At 57.8% G+C, this 10,506-nt stretch overlaps 1 protein-coding gene across 3 annotated transcripts in view; it reads right to left on the bottom strand.

Annotated features, from left to right (window-relative positions):
* Nucleotides 1–5,420: 5,420 nt before the first annotated feature.
* Nucleotides 5,421–10,506, bottom strand: part of TSPAN9 (tetraspanin 9) — a 166,006-nt gene continuing 160,920 nt past the window's right edge. For all 3 annotated transcript variants that reach the window (XM_040978746.1, XM_040978747.1, XM_040978745.1), the window contains 4 exons: nucleotides 10,265–10,366; nucleotides 9,336–9,467; nucleotides 8,994–9,077; nucleotides 5,421–8,359 (listed from right to left, as the gene is read on the bottom strand). In XM_040978746.1, coding sequence (XP_040834680.1) covers nucleotides 8,288–8,359; nucleotides 8,994–9,077; nucleotides 9,336–9,467; nucleotides 10,265–10,366 — 390 coding nt within the window. In that variant the 3' untranslated portion in view covers nucleotides 5,421–8,287. The remainder of the gene's footprint in view (nucleotides 8,360–8,993; nucleotides 9,078–9,335; nucleotides 9,468–10,264; nucleotides 10,367–10,506) is intronic.

Genomic DNA, 10,506 nt, shown 5'->3' with positions numbered 1-10,506 from the left:
AAGAGGAGACCTTGCTCCAGCATCCCACGATTCTTCCTGGGGCAATACGCCGTCAGGCTGGTTCTCAGGGTCCCAGCCCACACAGACAGAGCTGTTCCCCACCTGGCACCATGGCCTTGCCCGTTTAGCAGCCTGGTTGATTTCTAGCTGACCATTGGGCCTCTCTGGCTAGAGGCTGAGACAGCAGGTGGGAGGGAAGCTGAGAGACTAGGCCCCAAAATTTCAGGGGCCAACACTGACCCCTGAAGTAGGACTAGGGACCACCATCAGCAACAGGGCCTTCCCCTGCAGGGGCGGGTGGCTTGACTGGCCTAGGAGAAAGCTAGTCTTTTGTGGCCACTGGGTGGCGCTCACATCTAGAACAGGCTGCCTGCTTGGATTGCATTCGGAGACATAATACTGTGCCCGATACCGGAAAGGCTGAACCCTGCTTCTGGGGGAGGTGTGTCTCAAGCTACCTGGATCCAGTGGGCTCTTTGGTGACTGTGACCTTGGCCAGGAACCCAAGTGCCTACATCCTCTTCCTGGAAGGGGACATGTTGCCTGCCTCCACTTCCCTCCCACTGCCTGTGTGCTCCAGGGCAAACCCACATATCCTCATTACTTTGAGCTTCAGCACAAACACTGCCGGTGTGCCCTCCTGCCTCCTGCCTGTGAACTTGAAGACCCCTCCATCCCTGCCCCCTTGGAAAGGCCACCAGCAATTCCAGGCAGTCTGACGCGGGCAGCGCCACATGGGCTCCTGGAGCCACCTGACCCATGGAGCAGTTCATCACGGTCTTCCACTGCCTTAACTTACCGCACAGAAAGCACTCTGGCTGCTTACACGCCCTTGTCCTAGGCTCATCTCAGGATAAGCCCAGGTGATGGTGCCTGGGGCGTGACAATAAAGGGATTGTACCTGTACCTGATATTGCCTCCCATTATCTGCTTTATGCTCCTCTGCAAGGCAATCCCAGGCAATGAGACGGCCAAGTGCACTGCTACCCCCTGCTAGGTGCGGGGCCACCATGCATGCTTTCATGTATGCTCAGGAGACTCATCGACCGTATTGATTAGGATCCAGCTTTTCTGCATTTGTCACCTTATCATTCACATGTCCACCTGGGCCTGCTTGTGGTAGCTTCTGGCTGCAAGCATGTGGACTTGGCCTATTCTTGCTGTAAGCTTTCCGCCCCCAGTTCTTGGCTATGGTCTCATCCTTGCCCGAGGGACTCAGGAGCCTGCAGTGTAAGCTCCCACCTTTGGCTTCACTGCAGCGTGCGAGCAGGAGTGTTATGACAGGGGAGAAGCAAGGGTCCCATTCCCCATGCCCAACCCAATGGAGACACATTCCCAGCCTCAGTGTAAAGGGATTCGTGTCTTTGCTGAAAGCAGCAGGCCGCCTGATGTCACTAAGAGACATAAACCTCCTTAAGTCACTATATTTGCAGAAGACTTGCTCAGGGTAGGACAGGGGGAGGGGAGCCTGAGCTCAAGGAGGTCCCAGCAAGGGAGGATCCCAGGGGAGAACCACCCACTTTGTATGACCTCAGGGGGGTAGGGCAAGGGGGTCTGTAGGGGTGTCTACAGACTGGCTCTTCCAGCCCTTTCTGGTCAGGCTCAGATCACTGAACCATCAGAGCAGACGTGATAGACACATCCGCATGCTGGGTCACGTTCACAGTCATCCACTCCATCGGACCAGGGCGTCTGCCACCACCGTGAGCGCGGACACCTGCACAGCACCCAAGGGCTCACAGGTGCCACATCCTTGTGCCTGGCGACTTCCGTCCAACAGCCCTGGTGGCTAACAAGGACCAGCTGCTCTGTCAGCCGCCACGACCTCCCCAGGCCCAGGCTGGAGCCCCTAGTTCCCATCCCCTTCTCCACCATGAAATAGACAAGCCATGGAGAGTGGGTGTCTGGCCAAGGGGAAAATGCCTGGGTTCGATTCCCAGCCCCGGCTGCCAATTTCAAGTTCCTATAACACAGACCCTGGGAGGCAGCCATGATGACTCAAGTAACTGGACCCCTGCTGCCCATGGAGACCTGGATGGAGCTCCCACTCCCAGCTTCAGTTGTTGTGCCCATGCGGGAAGTGGACCAGCAGGTGAAGAGTTCTGTCTTTCAAATAAACAGTTCTCTTTTTTTAAATTTTTAATCCAATAGGCTGCAAGTGGGAGGGGATCCTATCAGTTACTTTCTTCAAACAGAAGCAGGATTTAGGGCACAGGGAGTCGTGCCATAAGGGATTACCGGGGATCCAGTCCTGCCTGTTTCTAATCCAGCTGCCTGCCAGTGTGCATCCTGAAAGGTAGCAGGTGATGGCTCAAGTACTTGAGTCCCCCACCACTACCCATGTGGGAGAGCTGGGTGGAGTCCGCGGCTCCTGGCTTCAGCCTGGCCCAACCTCATTCAGAGAGTAAATTCAGCAGATCAGAGATCTCTCCCTCTCAGGTGCAAGTGCAGCAACAGCGGCTGCTTCCCTTTCTGCCCCTGCCGCCACCTCTAGCCAGAACCACCTCTGATAGTGACTGGCACAGGGCTGTAAGGGTTGCTGGCACAGCAGGTGGGAGCCTTCACATCAAGCTAGCAGTGACACTATCCTACTGTCAGCCTGTACAGAAGACAGAGAAAAGCCAGCTAGTGTTGCCTGATGGGGTGATGAGCACCTATTGCACTTGCAAGTCACAAGGTAGCTGGGCAACCGCCAAGTCCACAGCAGAAACCCGCAGGTCAAGGGTTCGAGTACAGCCCCTCTCTGAACTTGCCAAGGGGTAAACAAGAAAGCGGGGAATCCTTGTAGGGACTGGAGTCTCACCCAGGAAAAAAAAAAATCCCTGCAGAATATGTTGGGCTCCAGAGACAATGTGTTGGGATTTCAGGTCCCTGGGAGTCCTCAGACACCTTCTGGGGTCAACCACAGACTGGACCAGCCCTACAGCGGTTACTGGGCTGGACTGAATTCCAGAACTCTGGCAGCAGGAGGGGAATCTGAACAGTCAGGGACCCAGGGCAGACCTCAAGTGGAGGCCTTCACTTTCCCAGTTCCCCATCCCTTCCTCGGCACACAGCCACCAAGCAGCACCTGCTCAGCCAGGCTCTCAGCTCTCTGGTAACCAGGGCCACAACGGGGAAGTCCCAGGGGCAGCTCTAGGGTGCAGAGCTCAGCTCCCCCCTTCCCCTGGCATTGTTTGTGTTAGACCCAGGACAGACCGTCCATCTCGTAGCTGTCGTTAAACTCAGCCTCAACTAGATGGCTAAATCAATAGCCTCACAATCTACCGAAGGCTTTAGGAGTACACCGTCACATTGCCAAGATTTCTGTGTCCATGACAACATTTATTTCATCTGGCTTTCCACATGCTGCTATGGCTGAGTGCTTGTTGCTGAGCTAGCCCGGGGCAAAACAGGGGTGCAGGGCAGCCAGTCCAGCCAGCTCCAGGAGGCACTCACTGTCCCAGCATACACTGGTGCCCTCGTCCAACTAACTCTCCTGCCCGTCTCAGCCTAGGCCACTCTCCCTGGACTCCTGCCTTTGGTTCGCACACCTAGATCCTGTCCTTTCCTGCTGAGGACCTTCCCCCTGCCCAGGAGTCAGCCAGCTGTCTTTATACATGGTTATTTAATCCTCCCAGGTGGATCTGCAGCACAGGCACTATCCTCACTGAACTTCATTGAACCAAGACAGGTTCCGTGACTGCCCGGAGCTGCCATGCACACCAAATGCAGAGTGGGAATTCAATCAGGGCCCTGCCTTTTTCCCAAGCCAGCGGGCTGCCACCTCATACCATGGTGCACATCTAATAGTGATGACAGATAGGATAGCATCGCTCAGGGGAACCTGGGTGGTGTTGATGGAAAGCAATGTGCAAGCTGTGTGACGCTCGATACAAATAAAAGGACAGATTTAATTAGGCCAGGCTGAGCTCTGCCCTTCTCCTGCGCACGAGCACCGAGCTAGACAACAGACCCTCCAGTGCACTCGATGCAAACCATTAGTCATCCACCTACCTGTCCAGGGTGAGTGCGTCGTGCTGGGTGAATGGCAAGAAGCCTTGTTAGATCTAATTAGCCGCCAGGCTTTGCTGACTCTCTCAGATCCATCCCGCCGGCCGCCTCCCTAAATCCCAGCATTCTCGGGCCCTGAACCCTCTGCTGTCCTGTCCCCTGCAGCGCCTTCAGTCACCTCTAGTCCAGAGGCCAGACCCGAGCGGGGCAGACTTAGGCTGAAAGGCCTTCAGTGGGTCCCCGTTGCCCTTAGCAGGAAGTTCAAGTTCTTACATCTGGTCTTCCTTCTGGCTGTCCTCCTGCTAGCTCCAGCTCTGTGGACCTCCAGGGTCAGGACACACTTCCTTCTGCTCCTTGCCTTCAGCTCTGAGGTCTCCCAGCAGCTACCTGTGTTCCCGTGGTCTCTGCCCCATCAGGCTGTTTGCTTTGTGATCTGTCATGAGCTACTGAGTCTAGCATCCAAAGGCACGAAAAACATGCAACTGAACAGGCTCCAGGCTGGGCCACACTGGGGGCTGGCAGAGGTCTTGGTTGAGTACCAGGCCTGTTCTTAAGCTGCCCAGAGACCATCCGTGCTCACCTGCTCTTGGCTGAGCGCCATGGGGAAGTAATTCCCCCAGCATCTCACAGGGAGCTGGGGGCGCTTAGGAGAGTCTCTGATACCACCAGTCACTCCCACCTATGGACACAAAAACTTAAGACTCCAAGGGAGACAGAAGCCCCCTGGTGGTCATCCACGACTCAGCACATCTGACCAAGCCCCACTGTCCCAGGAGCCACAGGCAGATGGCACATCAACCCAGGGGGCATCTGAGCAGGTGTGTCCTTGGGCCATGGGGAATTGGAGCAGCAGGGAGAACAGTGACAAAGTGGCCTGCACGGAGACCTATACTTGGCTGTTTCTCCGCAGCCGTTAGAATCACCTGCTCCTCGGGGGTGGCCAACTCCTGATCCTGTCACCTCCAGGCACAGCCCTCTAGAGCCCACTCCTGCTGGACCTTTGGCAGAAGATGTCATGCTTGGATGTGGTTTGTCCCAAGGATTTGGTCCCCAGTATGGTGACAAGAACTCATGAGGGCCTTTATGAGTCAATGGGAATTGTTACGAAAGGCTGAATACAGTGGCATGGGCCGAGGGCCTGACGCACCTTCTGCTCTGACTCCTGTCTCTCCCGGGGTCACTCCCATGCTGGTGATTCAAGCCCTCTGGTATCCTCACCAGAGCCAGAGGCACACTCTGGAACCCTCCCCGCACCAACAGCGAGCTCTTTCCTGGATAAGCTTGGCTGCCTCCAGCAGCTGCCCAGGACACTGGCAATCCCAGCTCAGAGATGCGCCTTGAACAGCGAGTGTCTGGTCCTCTCCTGGGTCCCCACACCAATCGCAACAGGAAATCAGTCACCAAGCATACGCTGAGGGCCAGCCTACTTGTGCTTCAACACGTTATCCATTTTTATTTAAAAACATGCTAAAAACATGGTGTCCAATGAAGCCAGAGGCGGGATGAAGGAAACCCACAGATGCGGCATTGCAGGCAGAAAAGTGCATTCGAAACCAACCAACGTGCATACTTTGCTCTCCCAGGCTGTCCCAGGGCAGGTGGGCCAGTGGGCAAGAGGCCCCCCGAGACCTTGCCACCATTGACAGAGCCCACTGGATGGAGAGGAGCAAAACAGGAGAAGGGGAAGCCAAGAAGGGGGATCAGACTCCAAGGGCCAAGGATGGGACCCCAAGCACCTGGCAACCAGCTCCCACACTGGACATGTCCCTATGGGTCAGCACCTCTACCACACGGTGGGCAGGGAGCCTGATGGGAGGGGACAGGCGCTTCCATCCACCTGCACTGCTCCTCGGCCGCCAAAGCCCAGAGCGGTGGCCACCTAGTTCTTAGCTAAAGCAGAACACGTACAAGAGGGTCTGGGATGGTCACTGCCTTCCCAGAGGGGCAGCCCATGTTACAAGTCCCCCTGACTGGAAGAGGGAGGAGCAAGGGAACATGAGGGATCCAACACCTGCTGTCTCCAGCAGTGACACAGCTATAGGGAAAGGCCAAGCACCCCCATATTCCCCTGAACCTTGGGATCCCAGGGGCGTGGCTCCACTCCTAAGACCTCTGCCACACTCTCCAGGATCACAGTCGGGGTCACCAGGGCACAAGGCCACCCTCCCTGGCAGCAGCTGGGGTGGCCTTCCAGGTGGCATGGGGACCATTCTCCATTACGGGCCAGAGGCTCGGAACACCCATCACCCAGGTCCAGAGACATCTCCCATGGTAGCTTTGGCCAAGGGACTTCATGGCCACACACAGGCTGAGGTCCCCGAAGGCTATCTGGGGATGTATAGATGAGGCTCTCAGACAGGTGGGGGGAGGTGGGAGCCACTGACTGAAACAAAACCCAACCTTCACTGACACCTTGAATCGCCCCACCCTCAACCTATGGCAAACTCATTTCATGCCAGCTTCTACCAGACCACCTAAATGCATGCTTGCCAAGGGATTCACGTTGCATTTAGGTGGGCCGGTGGGGGAGGGGTTGTTTTACCCAAATACCTGCTTGTCCACTGTTCCCCGTGCATACCTGCCTTCCCAGCATCTCTCCCAGCTCGGGCCAGAGGTCTGCGCTCAGCCCACTCAGCTAGACCCACCTTCTCCCCTCCAGTCCACTCTGAGCATAGCACAAGGGCTCCACACCTGGTCCCCAGTGGGGCGCTCCTGGGAGCAAAGGCAAGGAGCCATAGGGTGGCTGGGCAATTGCGTCTCAGCTCTGGGAGCAGACAGGCCTGGGGAGACCAGGGAAGAGAATGGGGCAAGTTGAGAAACCAAGGCAAGGTGCCACACGGCGGGAGGAAGAGGCAATGCCCACCCCCCGCAGTGAGAAGTGTGCACGACCCCAGTAAGCGGGCAGGTGACACTCCTTAGCCCAGGCCCGGGGTACTCTGGACTTTCAAACTGCTAGAGAGACCAGTGTTGGTACTGGTGGCTGAGCCCACCCAGCTAACCAGCAGCTTGCAAGCCCAGGGCCGTGCCTGCCAGGACCTGGACAGCCATACACAGCTTGACCCCTCTCTCCTGGGCTTCCTGGATGTCTTCCAGGGGTCACCACTCACCCAGGCATGTCACTGCTGATGTCAGCAGTGCCCAAGGAAGCTGACAGATCCTGGGGTTCCCTCCATGCCTGCAGCCCCTTCTCCCCTCCCGGCGGTCACAGGTCCTCTGCCATTGTTTGAGCAGCAAAAAAAGAAAGAAAAGAAAAAGAGATCTGGCAGTGTCTCCCTTCCAGAAGCAAGGAAGAGACACAGTGAGCAGCATGTGAACCGAGAACCAGAGAGGTATCTGTCTGGAAGTTTCTAGAAGGAATGTCTGTGAAAATTACTGGGGTGTGCAGAACCTGTGGCAGGACCGCCCTCGTGAAGGGGAAGAGGAGGCTGGCAGAGGGCAGGAGGGAAACTGCTCAAAAGCTGCTCCTTGCGGGTGGGGACCAGGCCAGCTCCCCCTGCAGGTCGCCCTCTCCTGGCTGCGCCCTGCCTGCTCAGCCCTTGCAGGATGCCCCACTTCATCTGCTTCGTCTTTGCTTCTTCCAGGCCCCCTATCTGCTGATGCCAGGCCCAGCAGTGCGCCTCTCCGGGCACACCAAGGACAGGCCTGGCCCAGCTCACCTGCAGCAGCCTCTTCAACGCTGGCTCCCCATCCGACCCCCACCCTCTGGCAGAGAAAAACCAAACCGTTCAAAAAATCAAACGCAGTAAAAAGTTATAAATCAGAACGCTAAGCCCTACGCTTATCTGCGGGATAATATTCCTGAATGACCATCATCGGAGTAAAATAAAATTTAAAAAAATTACACTATAAGGTATAAAAAGCCCAGGCAGGCAGGCTGCCTCTACCGGCTCTCCCACAGGTGGCCACGGGCGGGCAGGTGGCAGTGGCCTCCGCTGGGTTTGGGGACATTCTCCCCCATTGAGGCGGGGACCAAGTGTCAGTGTGAGGAAGGGCAGGGGGCTTCCTCCCCGAGCCCATCCCCAGCCCACCCACCCTTGCTGTCTTTGGCAAATATACAGGGGCAGGTGTGGGTGCAGGAATCCAGTGGCCCAGCGGCTAAGGTCTCTGTGCCTCTGCCGGCCGCCTCCTGGGCCCCACACCCCAGAGCCTCGGCTCAGTCTGAGGCGGGGTGGATGGGGAGTGTGAGGCAGGGCAGGCTGGGGCTGGGGTGGGGATTGCAGTCTGGAGAGCAGGGGGGCCGGCGAAGCCCACAGCTTCTCTTCCCCAGCAGTGCCCAGGTCCCCGGTGAGCTGGCTCACGCGTCGTACTTTTTACCCGTCCGGTGGATATGCTGGAAGAGGGTCATGGAGAAAGCCATGCCCAGAATCTGAAAGACAAGAGGGCAGGGTCTAGAGGGAGGGCGTGGCAGCCTGGGATGCAGCTTGGGTCTCCAGGATTGTGGGCATGAAGGACTTGGGAATCCAGGTCAGGAGGAAGGAGATGGTGAGACCATTAAAACCTCCCAAGTCATTGCTGTTTGCTCTGGGAACCCTCCCGTGGCCTCACCCATGAGGCTGTGCTTGTGCTAATATGACTGCAAAGGGAATGGAAAACGGAATGAAAAGATGAGCTGGAAGTAGCATATGGCATAGCGGGTTATTAGTACAAGTTGAAGTCTCAGCGGCTCCACTTGCCATCCAGCTCCCTGCTAAACGCTCCTGGGAAGGCACTGCCTGCACCAGGTGCCCAAGTGGTGCAGGCAGTGCCCAGGCCTCACTGCATGTGGATTCCCCAGCTGCCAAGCTGCCACAGGTCAGTACCAGTGCCTGTTCCAGCCTCCTGGCCAGGCTCTCCCCCACCCCCCAACCTACCCAGCTCAGGCTCTGCAAACCGATACGGGCTCAGCTGCAGAGCTGGGAGGCACCTGGCGACATCCCTGATGCTGGCTGCACTGCATCCTAGCTGGGGTCTGGGGCTTCCCTCCCTGCTCATGTCCGGGTGCAGGTGCCCCCAGCCCTTACCTGAATGATGAGAATGCACATGCCCACGGTACCCAGCACGTGCTTGTGATCATCAAACCACATCTTCACCTTCTCGTAGCAGCCCTGGAGAGCAAGGGCTACAGCTGACAGCCTTGCCAAGACCACGCATGCCCTGTGGCCCAGTTCCAGCCCTCCTTCACCCTGCCCAGGCTTGCACCTGCCAAGGCCCAGCCAACCACACAGCCCCAGATCCCACACTGCCTCTACCCCTCCATGTCCTACCTACCTCCTGGCTTTGGCCCCTGATCCCCTACCCTAACCCATACTCAGACAGCTCCTGGCAGCTCACCCTCAGGTGTCAGGGCCCGCCCCCAGCCTCACCGTCGTCCACACGGGAGTGGTGGCATTGCGCCCGCAGCCCTGGGAGTTCTCCATGCAGCAGCGGTCAGGAACTGTGTCCTCGCCCAGCACCGGGAACCAGTCAGTGTGGCCAGTGACCCCACAGCACCGCATCTGCCAGGCAGGGACATGGCACAAAATGGCTTCCCTCTGCCATGCCTTCCCTCTGCCATGCCTTCTGCAGGTAGCACAACATGGCCACCTGCTGCTGTCTGCACTGGGCTACAGCCCAGCTGCCCACTCACCCACCTGCCCCTCCAGCTTGTACTTCAGCAGCCAACCCCTATCCTACCAACCCACCTGCCAGTCCCTTTCCACTGGGGCATCAGAAATACCGGCTTGGTTTCCTCTGGGAACCAGAGCCTCCTCACCCAAGCCAGGTGCCATGAGGGAAAGCAAACCTTGTCCTGGTGCTAATCTCATTTCCGGGGACTGGATGTTTGGCATGTAGGTCTGACCTATGGCTTTGAGTGCCGGCTGCAGCTGCTCACCCCAACCTCCTGCTAATATAGGCCTTGGGAGGCAGCAGTGATGGCTCAAGTGATAGGGTTCCAGCCACATACGTGAGAGACTTTGATCTGGTCTGGCCCTGGCCAGTAGGCACCTGAAGAGTGAACCAGTGGTCGGGGGGCTGTCGTGGCCCTAGCACCTTGCTGCAGCTTGCCCAGACTGGGTTGGGGTCCTGTTCCCCTCCTGGGATCTCTCCCTTCCCTTGGCCATGTCCTGCTTTGTCAGACCCACTCAGCCCCTCCTATGGCCCCCCCAGGCAGGTGGCCAGAGCCTGGCCCCTCCTGTGGCCACTTGGACAGGTGGCCCATGGCCCAGCCCCTCCCACAGCCACCCGGGCAGGTGGCCATGGCCCACCCCCTCCCACGGCCACCCGGGCAGGTGGCCTGTGGCCCGGCCCTCACCTCGGCTTGGATGATGTTCCAGGCGTTCTTGAGCCCCACGTTGTTCTCAGTGTTATAGAGCAGCAGGCCCTCCTTCAGATCATTCTTGGCATTCTCATTCACCTGTCAAGGTGAAGGGTGGCTGCTGTAGGTTGGCTGGCACCAGGAAGCACCTCTGCCCCTCCCAGGGGTGGAGAGGCAGCTGGCCTGCGGTCTGGGGGTGCAGCAAGCTCAGCTCCTGGCCTGGGCCTGTAGCATCACCA

Source organism: Ochotona curzoniae, unplaced genomic scaffold (genome assembly GCF_017591425.1).
Source record: "Ochotona curzoniae isolate NIBS_2020 unplaced genomic scaffold, NIBS_Ocur_1.0 contig_2927, whole genome shotgun sequence".
Classification (NCBI taxonomy): Eukaryota; Metazoa; Chordata; class Mammalia; order Lagomorpha; family Ochotonidae; genus Ochotona; species Ochotona curzoniae.
Note: the sequence above shows the minus strand (reverse complement) of the source record. Positions and strands in the feature narration are given on the sequence as shown.